Here is a 27,773-nt window from a genome sequence, read left to right on the forward strand (position 1 = left end):
AGAACAGGAGAGAGGGGGGCATGTTAGGAGACAAGAACAGGAGAGAGGGGGGCATGTTAGGAGACAAGAACAGGAGAGAGGGGGGGCATGTTAGGAGACAAGAACAGGAGAGAGGGGGGGCATGTTAGGAGACAAGAACAGGAGAGAGGGGGGCATGTTAGGAGACAAGAACAGGAGAGAGGGGGGCATGTTAGGAGACAAGAACAGGAGAGAGGGGGGGGGCATGTTAGGAGACAAGAACAGGAGAGAGGGGGGGCATGTTAGGAGACAAGAACAGGAGAGAGGGGGGCATGTTAGGAGACAAGAACAGGAGAGAGGGGGGGCATGTTAGGAGACAAGAACAGGAGGAGAGAGGGGGCATGTTAGGAGACAAGAACAGGAGAGAGGGGGGCATGTTAGGAGACAAGAACAGGAGAGAGGGGGGGCATGTTAGGAGACAAGAACAGGAGAGAGGGGGGGCATGTTAGGAGACAAGAACAGGAGAGAGGGGGGGCATGTTAGGAGACAAGAACAGGAGAGAGGGGGGCATGTTAGGAGACAAGAACAGGAGAGAGGGGGGCATGTTAGGAGACAAGAACAGGAGAGAGGGGGGCATGTTAGGAGACAAGAACAGGAGAGAGAGGGGGGGAACAGGAGAGAGAGGGGGGCATGTTAGGAGACAAGAACAGGAGAGAGGCAGAGTGAAGAGATGGAGGAGGAGAGAGGGGGGGCATGTTAGGAGACAAGAACAGGAGAGAGGGGGGCATGTTAGGAGACAAGAACAGGAGAGAGGGGGGCATGTTAGGAGATAAGAACAGGAGAGAGGGGGGCATGTTAGGAGACAAGAACAGGAGAGAGGGGGGGGCATGTTAGGAGACAAGAACAGGAGAGAGGGGGGCATGTTAGGAGACAAGAACAGGAGAGAGGCAGAGTGAAGAGATGGAGGAGGAGAGAGGGGGGGGCATGTTAGGAGACAAGAACAGGAGAGAGGGGGGGGCATGTTAGGAGACAAGAACAGGAGAGAGGGGGGGGCATGTTAGGAGACAAGAACAGGAGAGAGGGGGGGGCATGTTAGGAGACAAGAACAGGAGAGAGAGGGGGGCATGTTAGGAGACAAGAACAGGAGAGAGGGGGGCATGTTAGGAGACAAGAACAGGAGAGGGGGGCATGTTAGAGATAAGAACAGGAGAGAGGGAGGATGTTAGGAGACAAGAACAGGAGAGAGGGGGGGCATGTTAGGAGACAAGAACAGGAGAGAGGGGGGCATGTTAGGAGACAAGAACAGGAGAGAGGCAGAGTGAAGAGATGGAGGAGGAACAGAGAGGGGGGGCATGGAGGAGACAAGAACAGGAGAGGGGGGGCATGTTAGGAGACAAGAACAGGAGAGAGGGGGGCATGTTAGGAGACAAGAACAGGAGAGAGGGGGGGCATGTTAGGAGACAAGAACAGGAGAGAGGGGGGGGGGCATGTTAGGAGACAAGAACAGGAGAGAGGGGGGGCATGTTAGGAGACAAGAACAGGAGAGAGGGGGGGCATGTTAGGAGACAAGAACAGGAGAGAGGGGGGCATGTTAGGAGACAAGAACAGGAGAGGGGGGGCATGTTAGGAGACAAGAACAGGAGAGAGGGGGGGCATGTTAGGAGACAAGAACAGGAGAGAGGGGGGGGGCATGTTAGGAGACAAGAACAGGAGAGAGGGGGGCATGTTAGGAGACAAGAACAGGAGAGAGGGGGCATGTTAGGAGACAATAACAGGAGAGAGGGGGGCATGTTAGGAGACAAGAACAGGAGAGAGGGGGGGCATGTTAGGAGACAAGAACAGGAGAGAGAGGGGGGCATGTTAGGAGACAAGAACAGGAGAGAGGGGGGCATGTTAGGAGACAAGAACAGGAGAGAGGGGGGGCATGTTAGGAGAACAAGAACAGGAGGAGAGGGGGGGGGGGGCATGTTAGGAGACAAGAACAGGAGAGAGGCAGAGTGAAGAGATGGAGGAGGAGAGACATGTTAGGAGACAAGAACAGGAGAGAGGGGGGAATGTTAGGAGACAAGAACAGGAGAGAGGGGGGCATGTTAGGAGACAAGAACAGGAGAGAGGGGGCATGTTAGGAGACAAGAACAGGAGAGATGGGGGGCATGTTAGGAGATAAGAACAGGAGAGAGGGGGGCATGTTAGGAGACAAGAACAGGAGAGGGGGGGGCATGTTAGGAGATAAGAACAGGAGAGAGGGGGGGGCATGTTAGGAGACAAGAACAGGAGAGAGGGGGGCATGTTAGGAGACAATAACAGGAGAGAGGGGGGCATGTTAGGAGACAAGAACAGGAGAGAGGGGGGGCATGTTAGGAGACAAGAACAGGAGAGAGGGGGGCATGTTAGGAGACAAGAACAGGAGAGAGGGGGGCATGTTAGGAGACAAGAACAGGAGAGAGGGGGGCATGTTAGGAGACAAGAACAGGAGAGAGGGGGGGCATGTTAGGAGACAAGAACAGGAGAGAGGGGGGCATGTTAGGAGACAAGAACAGGAGAGAGGGGGGCATGTTAGGAGACAAGAACAGGAGAGAGGGGGGCATGTTAGGAGACAAGAACAGGAGAGAGGGGGGCATGTTAGGAGACAAGAACAGGAGAGAGGGGGGGGGGCATGTTAGGAGACAAGAACAGGAGAGAGGGGGGCATGTTAGGAGATAAGAACAGGAGAGAGGGGGGCATGTTAGGAGACAAGAACAGGAGAGAGGGGGGCATGTTAGGAGACAAGAACAGGAGAGAGGGGGGGCATGTTAGGAGACAAGAACAGGAGAGAGGGGGGCATGTTAGGAGACAAGAACAGGAGAGAGGGGGGGGGCATGTTAGGAGACAAGAACAGGAGAGAGGGGGGGCATGTTAGGAGACAATAACAGGAGAGAGGGGGGCATGTTAGGAGACAAGAACAGGAGAGAGGGGGAAGCATGTTAGGAGACAAGAACAGGAGAGAGGGGGGGGCATGTTAGGAGACAAACAGAACAGGAGAGAGGGGGGCATGTTAGGAGAGAACAAGAACAGGAGAGAACAGGAGGGGGGGGCATGTTAGGAGACAAGAACAGGAGAGAGGGGGGGCATGTTAGGAGACAAGAACAGGAGAGAGGCAGAGAAGAGGAGGAGGAGAGAGGGGGGCATGTTAGGAGACAATAACAGGAGAGAGGGGGGCATGTTAGGAGACAAGAACAGGAGAGAGGGGGGGCATGTTAGGAGACAAGAACAGGAGAGAGGGGGGGAGAGAGGGCATGTTAGGAGACAAGAACAGGAGAGAGGGGGGCATGTTAGGAGACAAGAACAGGAGAGAGGGGGGCATGTTAGGAGACAAGAACAGGAGAGAGGGGGGCATGTTAGGAGACAAGAACAGGAGAGAGGCAGAGTGAAGAGATGGAGACAAGGGAGGGGGGGCATGTTAGGAGACAATAACAGGAGAGAGGGGGGCATGTTAGGAGACAAGAACAGGAGAGAGGGGGAGTGAGGAGAGATGGAGGAGGAGAGGGGGGGCATGTTAGGAGACAATAACAGGAGAGAGGGGGGCATGTTAGGAGACAAGAACAGGAGAGAGGGGGGCATGTTAGGAGATAAGAACAGGAGAGAGGCAGAGTGAAGAGATGGAGGAGGAGAGAGGGGGGGCATGTTAGGAGACAAGAACAGGAGAGGGGGGGGCATGTTAGGAGACAAGAACAGGAGAGAGGCAGAGTGAAGAGATGGAGGAGGAGAGAGGGGGGGGCATGTTAGGAGACAAGAACAGGAGAGAGGGGGCATGTTAGGAGACAAGAACAGGAGAGAGGGGGCATGTTAGGAGACAAGAACAGGAGAGAGGGGGGCATGTTAGGAGAGACAGGAGAACATGTTAGAGAGAACAGGAGAGGGGGGGCATGTTAGGAGACAAGAACAGGAGAGAGGGGGCATGTTAGGAACAGGAGACAAGTTAGGAACAAGAACAGGAGAGAGAGGGGGGGGCATGTTAGGAGACAAGAACAGGAGAGAGGCAGAGTGAAGAGATGGAGGAGGAGAGAGGGGGCATGTTAGGAGACAAGAACAGGAGAGAGGGGGGCATGTTAGGAGACAAGAACAGGAGAGAGGGGGGCATGTTAGGAGACAAGAACAGGAGAGAGGGGGGCATGTTAGGAGACAAGAACAGGAGAGAGGGGGGGGGGCATGTTAGGAGACAAGAACAGGAGAGAGGGGGCATGTTAGGAGACAAGAACAGGAGAGAGGGGGGGGCATGTTAGGAGACAAGAACAGGAGAGAGGGGGGGCATGTTAGGAGACAAGAACAGGAGAGAGGGGGGCATGTTAGGAGATAAGAACAGGAGAGGGGGCATGTTAGGAGACAAGAACAGGAGAGAGGGGGGCATGTTAGGAGACAAGAACAGGAGAGAGGGGGCATGTTAGGAGACAAGAACAGGAGAGAGGGGGGCATGTTAGGAGACAAGAACAGGAGAGAGGGGGGCATGTTAGGAGACAAGAACAGGAGAGAGGGGGGGCATGTTAGGAGACAAGAACAGGAGAGAGGGGGGGCATGTTAGGAGACAAGAACAGGAGAGAGGGGGGCATGTTAGGAGACAAGAACAGGAGAGAGGGGGGCATGTTAGGAGACAAGAACAGGAGAGAGGGGGGGGGGCATGTTAGGAGACAAGAACAGGAGAGAGGGGGGCATGTTAGGAGACAAGAACAGGAGAGAGGGGGGGCATGTTAGGAGACAAGAACAGGAGAAGAGGGAGGAGGAGACAAGAACAGGAGGGGGGGCATGTTAGGAGACAAGAACAGGAGAGAGGGGGGGGGCATGTTAGGAGAGACAAGAACAGGAGAGAGGGGGGGCATGTTAGGAGACAAGAACAGGAGAGAGGGGGGGGCATGTTAGGAGACAAGAACAGGAGAGAGGGGGCATGTTAGGAGACAAGAACAGGAGAGAGGGGGGCATGTTAGGAGACAAGAACAGGAGAGAGGCAGAGTGAAGAGATGGAGGAAGAGATGGAGAGAGAGGGGGCATGTTAGGAGACAAGAACAGGAGAGAGGGGGGCATGTTAGGAGACAAGAACAGGAGAGAGGGGGGCATGTTAGGAGACAAGAACAGGAGAGAGGGGGGCATGTTAGGAGACAAGAACAGGAGAGAGAACAGGGGGTTAGGAGATAAGAACAGGAGAGAGGGGGGCATGTTAGGAGACAAGAACAGGAGAGAGGGGGGCATGTTAGGAGACAAGAACAGGAGAGAGGGGGGCATGTTAGGAGACAAGAACAGGAGAGAGGGGGGCATGTTAGGAGACAAGAACAGGAGAGAGGGGGGGGCATGTTAGGAGACAAGAACAGGAGAGAGGGGGGGGCATGTTAGGAGACAAGAACAGGAGAGAGGGGGGGGCATGTTAGGAGACAAGAACAGGAGAGAGGGGGGCATGTTAGGAGATAAGAACAGGAGAGAGGGGGGCATGTTAGGAGACAAGAACAGGAGAGAGGGGGGCATGTTAGGAGACAAGAACAGGAGAGAGGGGGGCATGTTAGGAGACAAGAACAGGAGAGAGGGGGGGGCATGTTAGGAGACAAGAACAGGAGAGAGGGGGGGGCATGTTAGGAGATAAGAACAGGAGAGAGGGGGGGGCATGTTAGGAGACAAGAACAAGAACATGTTAGAGAGAACAGGAGGGGGGGGCATGTTAGGAGACAAGAACAGGAGAGAGGGGGGCATGTTAGGAGACAAGAACAGGAGAGAGGGGGGGGCATGTTAGGAGACAAGAACAGGAGAGAGGGGGGCATGTTAGGAGACAAGAACAGGAGAGAGGGGGGCATGTTAGGAGACAATAACAGGAGAGAGGGGGGGGCATGTTAGGAGACAAGAACAGGAGAGAGGGGGGCATGTTAGGAGACAAGAACAGGAGAGAGGGGGGCATGTTAGGAGACAAGAACAGGAGAGAGGGGGGCATGTTAGGAGACAAGAACAGGAGAGAGGGGGGCATGTTAGGAGACAAGAACAGGAGAGAGGGGGGGGCATGTTAGGAGACAAGAACAGGAGAGAGGGGGGGGCATGTTAGGGAGACAAGAACAGGAGAGAGGCAGAGTGAAGAGATGGAGGAGGAGAGGGGGGCATGTTAGGAGACAAGAACAGGAGAGAGGGGGGCATGTTAGGAGACAAGAACAGGAGAGAGGGGGGGCATGTTAGGAGATAAGAACAGGAGAGAGGGGGGGGGCATGTTAGGAGACAAGAACAGGAGAGAGGGGGGCATGTTAGGAGACAAGAACAGGAGAGAGGGGGGGGCATGTTAGGAGACAAGAACAGGAGAGAGAGAGGGGGGCATGTTAGGAGACAAGAACAGGAGAGAGAGGCAGAGTGAAGAGATGGAGGAGGAGAGAGGGGGGCATGTTAGGAGACAAGAACAGGAGAGAGGGGGGCATGTTAGGAGACAAGAACAGGAGAGAGGGGGGCATGTTAGGAGATAAGAACAGGAGAGGGGGGGGCATGTTAGGAGACAAGAACAGGAGAGGGGGGCATGTTAGGAGATAAGAACAGGAGAGAGGGGGGGCATGTTAGGAGACAAGAACAGGAGAGAGGGGGGGCATGTTAGGAGACAAGAACAGGAGAGAGGGGGGGCATGTTAGGAGACAAGAACAGGAGAGAGGGGGGGGCATGTTAGGAGACAAGAACAGGAGAGAGGCAGAGTGAAGAGATGGAGGAGGAGAGAGGGGGGCATGTTAGGAGACAAGAACAGGAGAGAGGGGGGGCATGTTAGGAGACAAGAACAGGAGAGAGGGGGGGCATGTTAGGAGACAAGAACAGGAGAGAGGGGGGGCATGTTAGGAGACAAGAACAGGAGAGAGGGGGGGGGGCATGTTAGGAGACAAGAACAGGAGAGAGGGGGGCATGTTAGGAGACAAGAACAGGAGAGAGGGGGGGCATGTTAGGAGACAAGAACAGGAGAGAGGGGGGGCATGTTAGGAGACAAGAACAGGAGAGAGGGGGGCATGTTAGGAGACAAGAACAGGAGAGAGGGGGGCATGTTAGGAGATAAGAACAGGAGAGAGGGGGGCATGTTAGGAGACAAGAACAGGAGAGAGGCAGAGTGAAGAGATGGAGGAGGAGAGAGGGGGGGTTAGGAGATAAGAACAGGAGAGAGGGGGGCATGTTAGGAGACAAGAACAGGAGAGAGGCAGAGTGAAGAGATGGAGTGTTAGGAGACAAGAACAGGAGGAGAGAGGGGGGCATGTTAGGAGACAAGAACAGGAGAGAGGGGGGGAGAGAGGGGGGCATGTTAGGAGACAAGAACAGGAGAGAGGGGGGGGGGCATGTTAGGAGACAAGAACAGGAGAGAGGGGGGCATGTTAGGAGACAAGAACAGGAGAGAGGGGGGGCATGTTAGGAGACAAGAACAGGAGAGAGGGGGGGCATGTTAGGAGACAAGAACAGGAGAGAGGGGGGCATGTTAGGAGACAAGAACAGGAGAGAGGGGGGCATGTTAGGAGACAAGAACAGGAGAGAGGGGGGCATGTTAGGAGACAATAACAGGAGAGAGGGGGGCATGTTAGGAGACAAGAACAGGAGAGAGGGGGGGGCATGTTAGGAGACAATAACAGGAGAGAGGGGGGCATGTTAGGAGACAAGAACAGGAGAGGGGGGGGCATGTTAGGAGACAAGAACAGGAGAGAGGGGGGGGCATGTTAGGAGACAAGAACAGGAGAGAGGGGGCATGTTAGGAGACAAGAACAGGAGAGAGGGGGGGCATGTTAGGAGACAAGAACAGGAGAGAGGGGGGCATGTTAGGAGACAAGAACAGGAGAGAGGCAGAGTGAAGAGATGGAGGAGGAGAGAGGGGGGCATGTTAGGAGACAAGAACAGGAGAGGGGGGCATGTTAGGAGACAAGAACAGGAGAGAGGGGGGGGCATGTTAGGAGACAAGAACAGGAGAGAGGGGGGGCATGTTAGGAGACAAGAACAGGAGAGAGGGGGGGCATGTTAGGGGATAAGAACAGGAGAGAGGGGGGCATGTTAGGAGACAAGAACAGGAGAGAGGGGGCATGTTAGGAGATAAGAACAGGAGAGAGGGGGGCATGTTAGGAGACAAGAACAGGAGAGAGGGGGGCATGTTAGGAGACAATAACAGGAGAGAGGGGGGCATGTTAGGAGACAAGAACAGGAGAGAGGGGGGGGCATGTTAGGAGACAAGAACAGGAGAGAGGGGGGGGGCATGTTAGGAGACAAGAACAGGAGAGAGGGGGGCATGTTAGGAGACAAGAACAGGAGAGAGGGGGGCATGTTAGGAGATAAGAACAGGAGAGAGGGAGGGGGGCATGTTAGGAGACAAGAACAGGAGAGAGGGGGGCATGTTAGGAGACAAGAACAGGAGAGAGGGGGGGCATGTTAGGAGACAAGAACAGAACAGAGAGGGGGGCATGTTAGGAGACAATAACAGGAGAGAGGGGGGCATGTTAGGAGACAAGAACAGGAGGGGGGGGGGCATGTTAGGAGACAAGAACAGGAGAACAGGAGGGGGGGGCATGTTAGGAGACAAGAACAGGAGAGAGGGGGGGCATGTTAGGAGACAAGAACAGGAGAGAGGGGGGCATGTTAGGAGACAAGAACAGGAGAGAGGGGGGCATGTTAGGAGATAAGAACAGGAGAGAGGGGGGCATGTTAGGAGACAAGAACAGGAGAGAGGCAGAGTGAAGAGATGGAGGAGGAGAGAGGGGGGCATGTTAGGAGACAAGAACAGGAGAGAGGGGGGCATGTTAGGAGACAAGAACAGGAGAGAGGGGGGGCATGTTAGGAGATAAGAACAGGAGAGAGGGGGGCATGTTAGGAGACAAGAACAGGAGAGAGGGGGGCATGTTAGGAGACAAGAACAGGAGAGAGGGGGGGCATGTTAGGAGACAAGAACAGGAGAGAGGGGGCATGTTAGGAGACAAGAACAGGAGAGAGGCAGAGTGAAGAGATGGAGGAGGAGAGAGGGGGGCATGTTAGGAGACAATAACAGGAGAGAGGGGGGCATGTTAGGAGACAAGAACAGGAGAAGGCAGGAAGAGATGGAGGGAGGAGGGGGGGCATGTTAGGAGACAAGAACAGGAGAGAGGGGGGCATGTTAGGAGACAATAACAGGAGAGAGGGGGGCATGTTAGGAGAGAACAGGAGGAGAGACATGTTAGGAGAGAACAGGAGGGGGGGCATGTTAGGAGACAAGAACAGGAGAGAGGGGGCATGTTAGGAGACAAGAACAGGAGAGAGGGGGGCATGTTAGGAGACAAGAACAGGAGAGAGGGGGGTTAGGAGACAAGAACAGGAGAGAGAGGGGGGCATGTTAGGAGACAACAGAACAGGAGAGAGGGGGGCATGTTAGGAGATAAGAACAGGAGAGGGGGGAACATGTTAGGAGACAATAACAGGAGAGAGGGGGGCATGTTAGGAGACAATAACAGGAGAGAGGGGGGGGCATGTTAGGAGACAATAACAGGAGAGAGGGGGGCATGTTAGGAGACAAGAACAGGAGAGGGGGGGCATGTTAGGAGATAAGAACAGGAGAGGGGGGGCATGTTAGGAGACAATAACAGGAAGAGGGGGCAGGAGACAATAACAGGAGGGAGGGGGGCATGTTAGGAGACAATAACAGGAGAGAGGGGGGGCATGTTAGGAGACAATAACAGGAGAGAAGATGTTAGGAGACAATAACAGGAGAGAGGGGGGCATGTTAGGAGACAATAACAGGAGAGAGGGGGCATGTTAGGAGACAATAACAGGAGACAGGATGTTAGAGACAATAACAGGAGGGGGGGCATGTTAGGAGACAAGAACAGGAGAGAGGGGGCATGTTAGGAGACAAGAACAGGAGAGAGGGGGGCATGTTAGGAGACAATAACAGGAGAGGGGGCATGTTAGGAGACAATAACAGGAGAGAGGGGGCATGTTAGGAGACAAGAACAGGAGAGAGGGGGGGCATGTTAGGAGACAAGAACAGGAGAGAGGGGGCATGTTAGGAGACAAGAACAGGAGAGAGGGGGGCATGTTAGGAGACAAGAACAGGAGAGAGGGGGGGCATGTTAGGAGACAAGAACAGGAGAGAGGGGGGCATGTTAGGAGACAAGAACAGGAGAGAGGGGGGCATGTTAGGAGACAAGAACAGGAGAGAGGGGGGCATGTTAGGAGACAAGAACAAGAACAGGAGAGGAGGGGGGGGGGCATGTTAGGAGACAAGAACAGGAGAGAGGGGGGGCATGTTAGGAGACAAGAACAGGAGAGAGGGGGCATGTTAGGAGACAAGAACAGGAGAGAGGGGGGGAGAGAGGGGCATGTTAGGAGACAAGAACAGGAGAGATGTTAGGAGACAAGAACAGGAGAGAGGGGGGGGCATGTTAGCAAGAACAGGAGAGAGGGGGGCATGTTAGGAGACAAGAACAGGAGAGAGGGGGGCATGTTAGGAGACAAGAACAGGAGAGAGGGGGCATGTTAGGAGACAAGAACAGGACAGGGGGGCAGTTAGGAGACAAGGGGGGCATGTTAGGAGACAAGAACAGGAGAGAGGGGGGGGCATGTTAGGAGACAAGAACAGGAGAGAGGGGGGGGGGCATGTTAGGAGACAAGAACAGGATGTTAGGAGACAAGAACAGGAGAGAGGGGGGGGCATGTTAGGAGACAAGAACAGGAGAGAGGGGGCATGTTAGGAGACAAGAACAGGAGAGAGGGGGGGGCATGTTAGGAGACAAGAACAGGAGAGAGGGGGGCATGTTAGGAGACAAGAACAGGAGAGAGGGGGGCATGTTAGGAGACAAGAACAGGAGAGAGGGGGGCATGTTAGGAGACAAGAACAGGAGAGAGGGGGGGCATGTTAGGAGACAAGAACAGGAGAGAGGGGGGGGGCATGTTAGGAGACAAGAACAAGAGATGAGGGGGGAGGGGGGGCATGTTAGGAGACAAGAACAGGAGAGAGGGGGGCATGTTAGGAGACAAGAACAGGAGAGAGGGGGGCATGTTAGGAGACAAGAACAGGAGAGAGGGGGGGGCATGTTAGGAGACAAGAACAGGAACATGGAGAACAGGAGAGGGGGCATGTTAGGAGACAAGAACAGGAGAGAGGGGGGCATGTTAGGAGACAAGAACAGGAGAGAGGGGGGGCATGTTAGGAGACAAGAACAGGAGAGAGGGGGGCATGTTAGGAGACAAGAACAGGAGAGAGGGGGGGCATGTTAGGAGATAAGAACAGGAGAGATGAGACAAGAGGAGAGGGGGGCATGTTAGGAGACAAGAACAGGAGAGAGGGGGCATGTTAGGAGACAAGAACAAGAGAGGCAGGAGAGATGGAGGAGGAGAGAGGGGGGGCATGTTAGGAGACAAGAACAGGAGAGAGGCAGAGTGAAGAGATGGAGGAGGAGAGAGGGGGGCATGTTAGGAGACAAGAACAGGAGAGAGGGGGGGCATGTTAGGAGACAAGAACAGGAGAGAGGGGGGCATGTTAGGAGACAAGAACAGGAGAGAGGGGGCATGTTAGGAGACAAGAACAGGAGAGAGGGGGGGGCATGTTAGGAGACAAGAACAGGAGAGAGGGGGGCATGTTAGGAGACAAGAACAGGAGAGAGGCAGAGTGAAGAGATGGAGGAGGAGAGAGGGGGGGGCATGTTAGGAGACAAGAACAGGAGAGAGGGGGGGGGCATGTTAGGAGACAAGAACAGGAGAGAGGGGGGCATGTTAGGAGACAAGAACAGGAGAGGGGGGCATGTTAGGAGACAATAACAGGAGAGAGGGGGGCATGTTAGGAGACAATAACAGGAGAGAGGGGGGCATGTTAGGAGACAAGAACAGGAGAGAGGGGGGGCATGTTAGGAGACAAGAACAGGAGAGAGGCAGGAAGAGATGGAGGAGGAGGGAGAGGGGGCATGTTAAGACAATAACAGGAGAGAGGGGGGCATGTTAGGAGACAAGAACAGGAGAGAGGGGGGCATGTTAGGAGATAAGAACAGGAGAGAGGCAGAGTGAAGAGATGGAGGAGGAGAGAGGGGGGCATGTTAGGAGACAAGAACAGGAGAGAGGGGGGCATGTTAGGAGACAAGAACAGGAGAGAGGCAGAGTGAAGAGATGGAGGAGGAGAGAGGGGGGCATGTTAGGAGACAATAACAGGAGAGAGGGGGGGGCATGTTAGGAGACAAGAACAGGAGAGAGGGGGGCATGTTAGGAGACAAGAACAGGAGAGAGGGGGGGCATGTTAGGAGACAAGAACAGGAGAGAGGGGGGCATGTTAGGAGACAAGAACAGGAGAGAGGGGGGGCATGTTAGGAGACAAGAACAGGAGAGAGGGGGGCATGTTAGGAGACAAGAACAGGAGAGAGGGGGGGCATGTTAGGAGACAATAACAGGAGAGAGGGGGGGGGCATGTTAGGAGACAAGAACAGGAGAGAGGGGGGGCATGTTAGGAGACAAGAACAGGAGAGAGGGGGGGCATGTTAGGAGACAAGAACAGGAGAGAGGGGGGCATGTTAGGAGACAAGAACAGGAGAGAGGGGGGGGCATGTTAGGAGACAAGAACAGGAGAGAGGGGGGCATGTTAGGAGACAAGAACAGGAGAGAGGGGGGGGGCATGTTAGGAGACAAGAACAGGAGAGAGGGGGGCATGTTAGGAGACAAGAACAGGAGAGAGGGGGGGGCATGTTAGGAGACAAGAACAGGAGAGAGGGGGGCATGTTAGGAGACAAGAACAGGAGAGAGGGGGGGGGCATGTTAGGAGACAAGAACAGGAGAGAGGGGGGCATGTTAGGAGACAAGAACAGGAGAGAGGGGGGGCATGTTAGGAGACAATAACAGGAGAGAGGGGGGCATGTTAGGAGACAAGAACAGGAGAGAGGGGGGCATGTTAGGAGACAAGAACAGGAGAGAGGGGGGGGCATGTTAGGAGACAAGAACAGGAGAGAGGGGGGCATGTTAGGAGACAAGAACAGGAGGAGGGGCATGTTAGGAGACAAGAACAGGAGAGAGGGGGGGCATGTTAGGAGACAAGAACAGGAGAGAGGGGGGGGGCATGTTAGGAGACAAGAACAGGAGAGAGGGGGGGGCATGTTAGGAGACAAGAACAGGAGAGAGGCAGAGTGAAGAGATGGAGGAGAGAGGGGGGGGGGCATGTTAGGAGACAAGAACAGGAGAGAGGGGGCATGTTAGGAGACAAGAACAGGAGAGAGGGGGGGCATGTTAGGAGACAAGAACAGGAGAGAGGGGGGCATGTTAGGAGACAAGACAAGAAGGGGGGGGGGCATGTTAGGAGACAAGAACAGGAGAGAGGGGGGCATGTTAGGAGACAAGAACAGGAGAGAGGGGGGGGCATGTTAGGAGACAAGAACAGGAGAGAGGGGGCATGTTAGGAGACAAGAACAGGAGAGGGGGAGTTAGGAGACAAGAACAGGAGGGGGGGCATGTTAGGAGACAAGAACAGGAGAGAGGGGGGGGCATGTTAGGAGACAAGAACAGGAGAGAGGGGGGCATGTTAGGAGACAAGAACAGGAGAGAGGGGGGCATGTTAGGAGACAAGAACAGGAGAGAGGGGGCATGTTAGGAGACAATAACAGGAGAGAGGGGGCATGTTAGGAGACAAGAACAGGAGAGAGGCAGAGTGAAGAGATGGAGGAGGAGAGAGGGGGGGGGGAGCATGTTAGGAGACAAGAACAGGAGAGAGGGGGGGCATGTTAGGAGACAAGAACAGGAGATAAGAACAGGGGGGGGGGCATGTTAGGAGACAAGAACATGGAGACAAGAACAGGAGGGGGGGGCATGTTAGGAGACAAGAACAGGAGAGAGGGGGGGGGCATGTTAGGAGACAAGAACAGGAGAGAGGCAGAGTGAAGAGATGGAGGAGGAGAGAGGGGGGGGCATGTTAGGAGACAAGAACAGGAGAGAGGGGGGCATGTTAGGAGACAAGAACAGGAGAGAGGGGGGGCATGTTAGGAGACAAGAACAGGAGAGAGGGGGGCATGTTAGGAGACAAGAACAGGAGAGAGGGGGGCATGTTAGGAGACAATAACAGGAGGGGGGGGGCATGTTAGGAGACAAGAACAGGAGAGAGGGGGGGGCATGTTAGGAGACAAGAACAGGAGAGAGGGGGGGCATGTTAGGAGACAAGAACAGGAGAGAGGGGGGGCATGTTAGGAGACAAGAACAGGAGAGAGGGGGGGCATGTTAGGAGACAAGAACAGGAGAGAGGGGGGGCATGTTAGGAGACAAGAACAGGAGAGAGGCAGAGTGAAGAGATGGAGGAGGAGAGAGGGGGGGGGGGCATGTTAGGAGACAAGAACAGGAGAGAGATGTTAGGAGACAAGAACAGGAGAGAGGGGGGGAGGCATGTTAGGAGACAAGAACAGGAGAGAGGGGGGGCATGTTAGGAGACAAGAACAGGAGAGAGGGGGGGGCATGTTAGGAGACAAGAACAGGAGAGAGGGGGGGCATGTTAGGAGACAAGAACAGGAGAGAGGCAGAGTGAAGAGATGGAGGAGGAGAGAGGGGGGGGCATGTTAGGAGACAAGAACAGGAGAGAGGCAGAGTGAAGAGATGGAGGAGGAGAGAGGGGGGGGCATGTTAGGAGACAATAACAGGAGAGAGGGGGGCATGTTAGGAGACAAGAACAGGAGAGAGGGGGGGGCATGTTAGGAGACAAGAACAGGAGAGAGGGGGGGGGGGTTAGGAGACAAGAACAGGAGAGAGGGGGGGGGCATGTTAGGAGACAAGAACAGGAGAGAGGGGGGCATGTTAGGAGACAAGAACAGGAGAGAGGGGGGGGCATGTTAGGAGACAAGAACAGGAGAGAGGGGGGGCATGTTAGGAGACAAGAACAGGAGAGAGGGGGGCATGTTAGGAGACAAGAACAGGAGAGAGGGGGGCATGTTAGGAGACAAGAACAGGAGAGAGGCAGAGTGAAGAGATGGAGGAGGAGAGGGGGGAGAAAGGGGAGAGAGAGAGGGAGAGAGAAGGGGGAGGACAAGAGAGAGAGAGGGAGATAGAGAGAGGGGGAGGGAGGGGCAGAGACAGAGGGGGAGGACAAAGAGAAAGACAGAGGGAGGGGGGGGTGAGAGAAGGGGGGGAGAGACAGAGAAGACTGTACCTCCTGTAGCTGCATGAAGCTGGCCTCCAGGGTCTTGGCTCTCCTCTCTGACTCCCTGGCTGAGGACAGTACCTCCTTCTGGGATGCACGGGAATCCTCCACCTCCCTCTGGAGCTCCTTCATCTGGGCCTGAGTAGGAGGGAGGAGGAGAGGAGAGGAGGAGGAGGAGGAGGAGGAGGAGGAGGAATAGAAGCCGGAGAGGGAGGAAATGGAAGTCATTAGTGGAGAAATGCTAAACGGACCCAGGATCAGCGTCTACACTGTCTAGGGACAACTTCCCCCTACAGCCAGGATCAGAGTCTAGGGACAACTTCCCCCTACAGCCAGGATCAGAGTCTACAGACAACTTCCCCCTACAGCCAGGATCAGAGTCTACAGACAACTTCCCCCTACATCCAGGATCAGTCTACAGACAACTTCCCCCTACAGCCAGGATCAGAGTCTACAGACAACTTCCCCCTACAGCCAGGATCAGAGTCTACAGACAACTTCCCCCTACAGCCAGGATCAGAGTCTACAGACAACTTCCCCCTACACCCAGGATCAGAGTCTACAGACAACTTCCCCCTACACCCAGGATCAGAGTCTACAGACAACTTCCCCCTACAGCCAGGATCAGAGTCCACAGACAACTTCCCCCTACAGCCAGGATCAGAGTCCACAGACAACTTCCCCCTACAGCCAGGATCAGAGTCTACAGACAACTTCCCCCTACAGCCAGGATCAGAGTCTACAGACAACTTCCCCCTACATCCAGGATCAGAGTCTACAGACAACTTCCCCCTACAGCCAGGATCAGAGTCTACAGACAACATCCCCTACAGCCAGGATCAGAGTCTACAGACAACTTCCCCTACACCCAGGATCAGAGTCTACAGACAACTTCCCCTACAGCCAGGATCAGAGTCTACAGACAACTTCCCCTACAGCCAGGATCAGAGTCTACAGACAACTTCCCCTACAGCCAGGATCAGAGTCTACAGACAACTTCCCCTACATCCAGGATCAGAGTCTACAGACAACTTCCCCTACAGCCAGGATCAGAGTCTACAGACAACTTCCCCCTACAGCCAGGATCAGAGTCTACAGACAACTTCCCCCTACAGCCAGGATCAGAGTCTAGAGACAACTTCCCCCTACAGCCAGGATCAGAGTCTACAGACAACTTCCCCCTACATCCAGGATCAGAGTCTACAGACAACTTCCCCCTACAGCCAGGATCAGAGTCTAGGGACAACTTCCCCCTACACCCAGGATCAGAGTCTACAGACAACTTCCCCCTACATCCAGGATCAGAGTCTAGGGACAACTTCCCCCTACACCCAGGATCAGAGTCTACAGACAACTTCCCCTACATCCAGGATCAGAGTCTAGGGACAACTTCCCCTACAGCCAGGATCAGAGTCCACAGACAACTTCCCCCTACAGCCAGGATCAGAGTCTAGGGACAACTTCCCCTACAGCCAGGATCAGAGTCTACAGACAACTTCCCCCTACAGCCAGGATCAGAGTCTACGACAACTTCCCCCTACAGCCAGGATCAGAGTCTACAGACAACTTCCCCTACAGCCAGGATCAGAGTCTAGGGACAACTTCCCCTACAGCCAGGATCAGAGTCTAGGGACAACTTCCCCCTACAGCCAGGATCAGAGTCTACAGACAACTTCCCCTACAGCCAGGATCAGAGTCTACAGACAACTTCCCCTACACCCAGGATCAGAGTCTACAGACAACTTCCCCTACAGCCAGGATCAGAGTCCACAGACAACTTCCCCTACAGCCAGGATCAGAGTCCACAGACAACTTCCCCCTACAGCCAGGATCAGAGTCTACAGACAACTTCCCCCTACAGCCAGGATCAGAGTCTACAGACAACTTCCCCCTACAGCCAGGATCAGAGTCCACAGACAACTTCCCCCTACAGCCAGGATCAGAGTCTAGGGACAACTTCCCCTACAGCCATGATCAGAGTCTACAGACAACTTCCCCCTACAGCCAGGATCAGAGTCTAGGGACAACTTCCCCCTACAGCCAGGATCAGAGTCTACAGACAACTTCCCCATACATCCAGGATCAGAGTCTACAGACAACTTCCCCCTACAGCCATGATCAGAGTCTACAGACAACTTCCCCCTACAGCCAGGATCAGAGTCCACAGACAACTTCCCCTACAGCCAGGATCAGAGTCTAGGGACAACTTCCCCCTACAGCCAGGATCAGAGTCTAGGGACAACTTCCCCCTACAGCCAGGATCAGAGTCTAGGGACAACTTCCCCTACAGCCAGGATCAGAGTCTACAGACAACTTCCCCCTACAGCCAGGATCAGAGTCTAGGGACAACTTCCCCCTACAGCCAGGATCAGAGTCTACAGACAACTTCCCCTACAGCCAGGATCAGAGTCTAGGGACAACTTCCCCCTACAGCCAGGATCAGAGTCTAGGGACAACTTCCCCCTACAGCCAGGATCAGAGTCTACAGACAACTTCCCCTACAGCCAGGATCAGAGTCTAGGGACAACTTCCCCTACAGCCAGGATCAGAGTCCACAGACAACTTCCCCCTACAGCCAGGATCAGAGTCTAGGGACAACTTCCCCTACAGCCATGATCAGAGTCTACAGACAACTTCCCCTACAGCCAGGATCAGAGTCTAGGGACAACTTCCCCTACAGCCAGGATCAGAGTCTAGGGACAACTTCCCCCTACAGCCAGGATCAGAGTCTACAGACAACTTCCCCCTACAGCCAGGATCAGAGTCTAGGGACAACTTCCCCCTACAGCCAGGATCAGAGTCTAGGGACAACTTCCCCCTACAGCCAGGATCAGAGTCTACAGACAACTTCCCCCTACAGCCAGGATCAGAGTCTACAGACAACTTCCCCCTACAGCCAGGATCAGAGTCTACAGACAACTTCCCCCTACAGCCAGGATCAGAGTCTACAGACAACTTCCCCCTACAGCCAGGATCAGAGTCTACAGACAACTTCCCCCTACAGCCAGGATCAGAGTCTACAGACAACTTCCCCCTACAGCCAGGATCAGAGTCTAGGGACAACTTCCCCCTACAGCCAGGATCAGAGTCTACAGACAACTTCCCCCTACAGCCAGGATCAGAGTCTACAGACAACTTCCCCTACAGCCAGGATCAGAGTCTACAGACAACTTCCCCTACAGCCAGGATCAGAGTCTAGAGACAACTTCCCCTACAGCCAGGATCAGAGTCTAGGGACAACTTCCCCCTACAGCCAGGATCAGAGTCTACAGACAACTTCCCCCTACAGCCAGGATCAGAGTCTACAGACAACTTCCCCCTACAGCCAGGATCAGAGTCTACAGACAACTTCCCCCTACATCCAGGATCAGAGTCTACAGACAACTTCCCCCTACAGCCAGGATCAGAGTCTACAGACAACTTCCCCCTACAGCCAGGATCAGAGTCTACAGACAACTTCCCCCTACAGCCAGGATCAGAGTCTACAGACAACTTCCCCCTACAGCCAGGATCAGAGTCTAGGGACAACTTCCCCCTACAGCCAGGATCAGAGTCTAGGGACAACTTCCCCCTACAGCCAGGATCAGAGTCTACAGACAACTTCCCCCTACAGCCAGGATCAGAGTCTACAGACAACTTCCCCCTACAGCCAGGATCAGAGTCTACACTGTCTAGGACAACTTCCCCTACAGCCAGGATCAGAGTCTACAGACAACTTCCCTCTACAGCCAGGATCAGAGTCTAGGGACAACTTCCCCCTACAGCCAGGATCAGAGTCTAGGGACAACTTCCACCTACAGCCAGGATCAGAGTCTAGGGACAACTTCCCCCTACAGCCAGGATCAGAGTCTACAGACAACTTCCCCCTACAGCCAGGATCAGAGTCTACAGACAACTTCCCCCTACAGCCAGGATCAGAGTCCACAGACAACTTCCCCTACAGCCAGGATCAGAGTCTACAGACAACTTCCCCCTACAGCCAGGATCAGAGTCTACAGACAACTTCCCCCTACAGCCAGGATCAGAGTCTACAGACAACTTCCCCCTACAGCCAGGATCAGAGTCCACAGACAACTTCCCCCTACAGCCAGGATCAGAGTCTAGGGACAACTTCCCCCTACAGCCATGATCAGAGTCTACAGACAACTTCCCCCTACAGCCAGGATCAGAGTCTAGGGACAACTTCCCCCTACAGCCAGGATCAGAGTCTACAGACAACTTCCCCATACATCCAGGATCAGAGTCTACAGACAACTTCCCCCTACAGCCATGATCAGAGTCTACAGACAACTTCCCCCTACAGCCAGGATCAGAGTCCACAGACAACTTCCCCCTACAGCCAGGATCAGAGTCTAGGGACAACTTCCCCCTACAGCCAGGATCAGAGTCTAGGGACAACTTCCCCCTACAGCCAGGATCAGAGTCTAGGGACAACTTCCCCCTACAGCCAGGATCAGAGTCTACAGACAACTTCCCCCTACAGCCAGGATCAGAGTCTAGGGACAACTTCCCCCTACAGCCAGGATCAGAGTCTACAGACAACTTCCCCCTACAGCCAGGATCAGAGTCTAGGGACAACTTCCCCCTACAGCCAGGATCAGAGTCTAGGGACAACTTCCCCCTACAGCCAGGATCAGAGTCTACAGACAACTTCCCCCTACAGCCAGGATCAGAGTCTAGGGACAACTTCCCCCTACAGCCAGGATCAGAGTCCACAGACAACTTCCCCCTACAGCCAGGATCAGAGTCTAGGGACAACTTCCCCCTACAGCCATGATCAGAGTCTACAGACAACTTCCCCCTACAGCCAGGATCAGAGTCTAGGGACAACTTCCCCCTACAGCCAGGATCAGAGTCTAGGGACAACTTCCCCCTACAGCCAGGATCAGAGTCTACAGACAACTTCCCCTACAGCCAGGATCAGAGTCTAGGGACAACTTCCCCTACAGCCAGGATCAGAGTCTAGGGACAACTTCCCCCTACAGCCAGGATCAGAGTCTACAGACAACTTCCCCCTACAGCCAGGATCAGAGTCTACAGACAACTTCCCCCTACAGCCAGGATCAGAGTCTACAGACAACTTCCCCCTACAGCCAGGATCAGAGTCTACAGACAACTTCCCCTACAGCCAGGATCAGAGTCTACAGACAACTTCCCCCTACAGCCAGGATCAGAGTCTACAGACAACTTCCCCTACAGCCAGGATCAGAGTCTAGGACAACTTCCCCTACAGCCAGGATCAGAGTCTACAGACAACTTCCCCCTACAGCCAGGATCAGAGTCTACAGACAACTTCCCCTACAGCCAGGATCAGAGTCTACAGACAACTTCCCCTACAGCCAGGATCAGAGTCTAGGGACAACTTCCCCTACAGCCAGGATCAGAGTCTAGGGACAACTTCCCCCTACAGCCAGGATCAGAGTCTACAGACAACTTCCCCCTACAGCCAGGATCAGAGTCTACAGACAACTTCCCCTACAGCCAGGATCAGAGTCTACAGACAACTTCCCCCTACATCCAGGATCAGAGTCTACAGACAACTTCCCCCTACAGCCAGGATCAGAGTCTACAGACAACTTCCCCCTACAGCCAGGATCAGAGTCTACAGACAACTTCCCCCTACAGCCAGGATCAGAGTCTACAGACAACTTCCCCCTACAGCCAGGATCAGAGTCTAGGGACAACTTCCCCCTACAGCCAGGATCAGAGTCTAGGGACAACTTCCCCCTACAGCCAGGATCAGAGTCTACAGACAACTTCCCCCTACAGCCAGGATCAGAGTCTACAGACAACTTCCCCCTACAGCCAGGATCAGCGTCTACACTGTCTAGGGACAACTTCCCCCTACAGCCAGGATCAGAGTCTACAGACAACTTCCCTCTACAGCCAGGATCAGAGTCTAGGGACAACTTCCCCCTACAGCCAGGATCAGAGTCTAGGGACAACTTCCCCCTACAGCCAGGATCAGAGTCTAGGGACAACTTCCCCCTACAGCCAGGATCAGAGTCTACAGACAACTTCCCCCTACAGCCAGGATCAGAGTCTACAGACAACTTCCCCCTACAGCCAGGATCAGAGTCCACAGACAACTTCCCCCTACAGCCAGGATCAGAGTCTACAGACAACTTCCCCCTACAGCCAGGATCAGAGTCTACAGACAACTTCCCCCTACAGCCAGGATCAGAGTCTACAGACAACTTCCCCCTACATCCAGGATCTCAGTGTTGTTCCTCTGTGGTGTGTGACTGACCTGTATCTTGCGCAGCTGTTTGACGGCCTCGTCACGCCCCCTACTGGTGGCTTCCACCTGGTCCTCCAGATCATTCACCTCTCCTTCCAGCTTCTTCCTCCCTGCTGTCGCCCCCGCACGCTGCCTCCTCTCCTCCTCCAGCTCACCCTCCAGCTCACGCACCTGGAGGAGAGGGGGAGAGGGAGGGAAGGGAGAGAGGAGGGAGGGAAGGGAGAGAGGAGGGGGGAGGGGAAGGAGGGAGAGAGGAGGGGGAGAGGAGGGAGGAAGAGGCAGAGAGGTTAGATGGCTGTTGCCCCCACACACTGCTTCCTCTCCTCCTACAGTTCACACACCTGGAGGAGAGGAAGGGAGGGGAGGAAGGGAGGGAAGGGAGAGAGGAGGGAGGGAGGGGGAGAGGAGGGGAAGGAGGGAGGGAGGGAGGGAGAGAGGAGGGGAAGGGGAAGGAGGGAGAGAGGAGGGAGAGAGGAGGGAGGAAGAGGCAGAGAGGTTAGAGGGCTGTCACCCCCACATGCTGCCTCCGCCCCTCCTCCAGCCCCAGGAGAGAATGAGGGAGATTAGACACCTCCTCTCCTCCTCCAGCCCCGGGAGAGAATGAGGGAGATTAGACACCCCCTCTCTTCCTCCAGCCCCGGGAGAGAATGAGGGAGATTAGACACCCCCTCTCTTCCTCCAGCCCCAGGAGAGAATGAGGGAGATTAGACACCCCCTCTCCTCCTCCAGCCCCAGGAGAGAATGAGGGACTGGAGGAATGAGGGTCTCCTCCTCCCCTCCCCTGTCTCCTCCTCCCCGTCTCCTACCTGTTTCAGTAGTTGTCTCCTCCTCTCCTCCCCTGTCTCCTCCTCCCCTCCCCCTGTCTTCTCCTCCCCTCCCCTGTCCCCTCCCCTCCCCGTCTCCTACCTGTTTCAGTAGATGTCTCCTCCTCTCCTCCCCCTGTCTCCTCTCCTCCCCTCCCCCTGTCTCCTACTCCCCTCCCCGTCTCCTACCTGTTTCAGTAGATGTCTCCTCCTCTCCTCCCCTGTCTCCTCCTCTCCTCCCCCTGTCTCCTCCTCCCCCCCCCTGTCTCCTCCTCCCCTCCCCCTGTCTCCTCCTCCCCTCCCCCTGTCTCATCCTCCCTCCCCTGTCTCCTTCTCCCCTCCCCTGTCTCCTCGTCCTCTCCCTGTCTCCTACCTGTTTCAGTAGTTGTCTCCTCCTCTCCTCCCCTGTCACCTCCTCCCTCCCCTACTCCTCCTCCCCTCCCCTGTCTCCTCCTCCCCTCCCCTGTCTCCTCCTCCCCTCCCCCTGTCTCCTCCTCCCCTCCCCCTGTCTCCTCCTCCCCTCCCCTGTCTCCTCCTCCCCCTCCCTGTCTCCTACCTGTTTCAGTAGTTGTTTCCTCCTCTCCTCCCCTGTCTCCTCCTCCCCTCCCCTGTCTCCTCCTCCCCTCCCCCTGTCTCCTCCTCCCCTCCCCCTGCTCTCCTCCTCCCCTCCCCCTGTCTCCTCCTCTCCTCCCCCTGCCTCCTCCTCCCCCCCCTGTCTCCTCCTCCCCTCCCCCTGTCTCCTCCTCCCCTCCCCCTGTCTCCTCCTCCCCTCCCTGTCTCCTACCTGTTTCAGTAGTTGTTTCCTCCTCTCCTCCCCCTGTTCGTCTCGTCCCTGCAGGTCTCTGTCATGCTGTGTCTTCATGGCCTGCGTGTTGACCTCCAGACGTAGCTTAGCATCCTCCGCGACCTGTAGCTCGTCCTCCAGCTCCTCCATCTGGGTCCGCATCTCATCCAGCACCGCCTCCAGACCTCGCTTCGTCTTCTCCAACTCATGGACCTGACCAACCCACAACACAATCAGTCACAATGAACCTGACAACAGGGGCACGAGAGAGAGAGACAAAGAAAGAGAGGGAGAGAAAGAGAGGGAGAGAAAGAGAGGGAGAGAAAGGGAGGGAGAGAAAGGGAGGGAGAGAAAGAGAGGGAGAGAAAGGGAGAGAGTGAGAGGGAGAGAAAGAGAGGGAGAGAAAGAGAGGGAGAGAAAGAGAGAGAGAGAAAGAGAGGGAGAGAAAGAGAGAGAGAGAAAGAGAGGGAGAGAAAGAGAGAGAGAGAAAGAGAGGGAGAGAAAGAGAGGGAGAGAAAGAGAGGGAGAGAAAGAGAGGGAGAGAAAGGGAGGGAGAGAAAGAGAGGGAGAGAAAAGGAGGGAGAGAAAGGGAGAGAAAGGGAGAGAAAGAGAGGGAGAGAAAGAGAGGGAGAGAAAGGGAGAGAGTGAAAGGGAGAGAGTGAAAGAGAGGGAGAGAAAGAGAGGGAGAGAAAGAGAGAGAGAGAAAGGGAGGGAGAGAAAGAGAGAGAGAGAAAGAGAGAGAGAGAAAGAGAGGGAGAGAAAGAGAGGGAGAGAAAGAGAGGGAGAGAAAGAGAGGGAGAGAAAGGGAGGGAGAGAAAGAGAGGGAGAGAAAGGGAGAGAGTGAGAGGGAGAGAAAGAGAGGGAGAGAAGAGGGAGAGAAAGGGAGAGAGAGAGAAAGAGAGGGAGAGAAAGAGAGAGAGAGAGAGAGGAGAGAGAGAGAGAGAAAGAGAGGAGAGAGAAAGAGAGGGAGAGAAAGAAGGGAGAGAAAGAGAGGGAGAGAAAGGGAGGGAGAGAAAGAGAGGGAGAGAAAGGAGGGAGAGAAAGGAGAGAAAGGGAGAGAAAGAGAGGGAGAGAAAGAGAGGGAGAGAAAGGGAGAGAGTGAAAGGGAGAGAGTGAAAGAGAGGGAGAGAAAGAGAGGGAGAGAAAGAGAGAGAGAGAAAGGAGGGAGAGAAAGAGAGAGAGAGAAAGAGAGAGAGAGAAAGAGAGGGAGAGAAAGAGAGGGAGAGAAAGAGAGGGAGAGAAAGAGAGGGAGAGAAAGGGAGGGAGAGAAAGAGAGGGAGAGAAAGAGAGACAAAGAAAGAGAGGGAGAGAAAGAGAGAGAGAGAAAGAGAGAGAGAAAGAGAGGGAGAGAAAGAGAGGGAGAGAAAGAGAGGGAGAGAAAGAGAGGGAGAGAAAGAGAGGGAGAGAAAGAGAGAGAAAGGGAGGGAGAGAAAGAGAGGGAGAGAAAGAGAGAGAGAGAAAGAGAGGGAGAGAAAGAGAGAGAGAGAAAGAGAGGGAGAGAAAGAGAGGGAGAGAAAGAGAGACAGAGAAAGAGAGACAGAGAAAGAGAGGGAGAGAAAGAGAGGGAGAGAAAGAGAGAGAGAGAAAGAGAGAGAGAGAAAGAGAGGGAGAGAAAGAGAGGGAGAGAAAGAGTGAGAGAGAAAGAGGGGGAGAGAAAGAGGGGGAGAGAAAGAGAGGGAGAGAAAGAGAGGGAGAGAAAGAGAGGGAGAGAAAGAGAGACAAAGAAAGAGAGGGAGAGAAAGAGAGGGAGAGAAAGAGAGGGAGAGAAAGAGAGGGAGAGAAAGAGAGGGAGAGAAAGAGAGGGAGAGAAAGAGTGAGAGAGAAAGAGAGGGAGAGAAAGAGAGGGAGAGAAAGAGAGGGAGAGAAAGAGAGGGAGAGAAAGAGAGGGAGAGAAAGAGAGGGAGAGAAAGAGAGAGAGAGAAAAAGAGGGAGAGAAACGGAGATAGTGAAAGAGAGGGAGAGAAAGGGAGAGAGTGAAAGAGAGGGAGAGAAAGAGAGGGAGAGAAAGAGAGGGAGAGAAAGGGAGAGAGTGAAAGAGAGGGAGAGAAAGAGAGGGAGAGAAATGGAGATAGAGAGGGAGTGAAAGGGAGACAGTGAAAGAGAGGGAGAGAAAGAGAGGGAGAGAAAGAGAGGGAGAGAAAAAGAGGGAGTGAAAGGAAGAGAGTGAAAGAGAGGGAGAGAAAGAGAGGGAGTGAAAGAGAGGGAGAGAGATACAAACACACTCACGTTCTTCCCGACATCGTCCTTGGAGCTGACCAGGTCCTCCATCTCTGCCCTGAGGGCCTTGTTGCTTCTCTCCTGCTCCTCCAGGGAGCCCTGCATCTCCTCCAAGGCCCTCCCCAGAGCCAGCGCCCGTGTCTCCTTCTCTCTGGCCTCCGCCTCCGCTCGGTCACGCTCCTCAGCATACTTACCGGAGATGGAACGCTCCTCTGCTAGCATCTGAGAGAGGGGAGGAGAGGAGGGAGGGAGAGGGGAGGAGAGGAGGGAGGGAGGAGAGATGGAGGAGGGATGGAGGGAGGGAGGGAGAGGGTAGGAGAGGTGGGAGAGAGGTAGGTAGGGAGGGAGGGAGGAGAGGTGGAGGAGAGGTGGAGGAGGGAGGAGAGGGGAGGAGGGGTGGGAGAGAGTTAGGGAGGGAGGAGAGGAGGGAGGGAGGTGGGAGAGAGGTAGGGAGGGAGGGAGGGAGGGAGGGAGGTGAGAAAATAACCGATTTTCACAGGTGGAGGCAAAGATAATAGCTGTTAAAGGTTGGCAAGACAGCACAAACAGATACGGAACCAGGCTAAGAAATGATATCTGTTGTGTGGAGGGTGTTGTGTTGATTATGATACTTGTTGTTACTGACTTCCCTTTCTTAATTGCCCCTGAGGGGATAAATTAAGTTGAAAAGAGTTGAAATGAATTGAAATGAGTTGAATTTAATTGGATTGAATTGAACTGAGTTGAATCGATTTGAGTTTAATGAAGTTGAATTGAGTTGAAATGAATTGAAATGAGTTGAATTGAATTGGATTGAATTGAACTGAGTTGAATCGATTTGAGTTGAATGAAGTTGAATTGAGTTGAATGGACTACTAACCTGGTCAAACTTCCTCTGTTTCTTTTCCAGGTTGGAGACCAAGGTTCTCTGGTTGTCCAGGTCCATCAGAATGTCCTCCAGTTCCTGCTGTAGTCTGATCCTGTTTTTCTCCAGTTTATCATAGGCACACACCTTCTCCTCATACCTACAAACACACCATGGAGGAGTAACATGTATACCTACTATATTATGTATACAGTATGTCTATACAGATGCAGGATCTTCATTTGACCAGTAATGTCGCAGAAAAATAATCCTGCAGCAACAGGGTTTGAACGTTTACAGTCCATAATGTTGCTACGTGCTCTCGTCCCCCTCTCGTCCCTCTCGTCCCCTCTTGTCCCCCTCTCGTCCCCCTCTCGTCCCCCTCTAATCCCCCTCTAATCCCCCTCTCGTCCAGCTCTCGTCCCCCTCTCGTCCCCCTCTCGTCCCCCACAAAAAGTGCAATACTGTTAATATAACTGTGTGTTGGTGCAGGTTTTCCAGTGAATTTATTTAAATCACGAAGATCATCTGCTCATTCCTGCTGCGCAGGAAAATTCTCAGCAACAAATTGAGTGATCAAATTAAGATCCTACACATGTTTTATTCTAAATATATATCACTGTTATATACAGTATATTTATCTTCTATGTGTAATTGTCGTACTGTGAGTTGGCAGCCTCCAGGTCTCTCTGCAGGCGTTTCTTCCCCTCCTCCAGGACTTCCACTGTTCCCTGCTGCTCATCCAGATGCTTCTTACAGTCAGACAGCTGACGAGAGAGAGGGGGGGTCAAAGGTCAAACTCTATATTCTCTTTCTGTAACACTACTGACCTCTCTTTCTCTCTCTACTGACCTGCGTGCATGTTGAGGCTGGAGGCCTGTGTCTCTACTGACCTGCATGTTGAGGCTGGAGGCCTGTCTCTCCACTGACCTGCATGTTGAGGCTGGAGGCCTGTCTCTCTACTGACCTGTATGTTGAGGCTGGAGGCCTGTCTCTCTACTAACCTGCATGTTGAGGTAGGAGGCCTGTCTCTCCACTGACCTGCATGTTGAGGCTGGAGGCCTGTCTCTCTACTGACCTGTATGTTGAGGCTGGAGGCCTGTCTCTCTACTGACCTGCATGTTGAGATTGGAGGCCTGTCTCTCCACTCCTCTCTTGGCCTCTGTCTCTTCCTCCAGCTGTTCCAGAAGGTTGTTCCTGTCTTCCTCTGTCTGGCGAAGACGACCTGACAGGTTCAGCTTCTGACGAGTCTCCTCTGACAACAACTCCTGGAGGGGGAGGGGAGAGAGGAGGAGGGAGGAGGGGAGGGAGGAGAGGGGGAGGGAGAGGGGGAGAGATGAGGAGAGGGGGAGGGGAGGGGAGAGGGGGAGAGATGAGAGAAAGAGAGAGGAGGAGGAGAGGGGGAAGGGAGGAGAGAGGGGGAGGGGAGAGGAGAGGGGGGAGGAGGGGAGGGGAGGGGGAGGGGAGGGGGAGAGGGGGAGGGGGAGAGAGGGGGAGGGGAGAGGAGGAGAGGGGGAGAGAGGGGGAGAGAGGGAGAGGGGAGAGAGGAGGAGAGGAGGAGAGGGGGAGGGGGAGAGAGGAGGAGAAAGGGAGAGAGGGGGAGAGAGGGAGGAGAAAGGGAGAGAGGAGGAGAGGGGGAGGGGAGAGAGGAGGAGAAAGGGAGAGAGGAGGAGAGGGGGAGGGGAGAGAGGAGGAGAAAGGGAGAGAGGGGGAGAGAGGAGGAGAAAGGGAGAGAGGGGGAGAGAGGAGGAGAAAGGGAGAGAGGAGGGAGGGGGAGGGGAGAGAGGAGGAGAAAGGGAGAGAGGGGGAGAGAGGAGGAGAAAGGGAGAGACGGGGGAGAGAGGAGGAGAAAGGGA

At 54.5% G+C, this 27,773-nt stretch overlaps 1 protein-coding gene across 1 annotated transcript in view; it reads right to left on the minus strand.

Annotated features, from left to right (window-relative positions):
- The window catches only part of LOC124020271 (myosin-11-like), a 125,859-nt gene that overhangs the window by 22,774 nt on the left and 75,312 nt on the right, over positions 1 to 27,773 (minus strand). The window contains 7 exon segments of the mRNA XM_046335616.1: positions 15,038 to 15,166; positions 21,279 to 21,440; positions 22,857 to 23,069; positions 25,083 to 25,295; positions 25,933 to 26,077; positions 26,581 to 26,684; positions 27,033 to 27,185. Of these exon segments, the coding sequence (XP_046191572.1) occupies positions 15,038 to 15,166; positions 21,279 to 21,440; positions 22,857 to 23,069; positions 25,083 to 25,295; positions 25,933 to 26,077; positions 26,581 to 26,684; positions 27,033 to 27,185 (1,119 nt within the window).

Source organism: Oncorhynchus gorbuscha, unplaced genomic scaffold (genome assembly GCF_021184085.1).
Source record: "Oncorhynchus gorbuscha isolate QuinsamMale2020 ecotype Even-year unplaced genomic scaffold, OgorEven_v1.0 Un_scaffold_794, whole genome shotgun sequence".
Classification (NCBI taxonomy): Eukaryota; Metazoa; Chordata; class Actinopteri; order Salmoniformes; family Salmonidae; genus Oncorhynchus; species Oncorhynchus gorbuscha.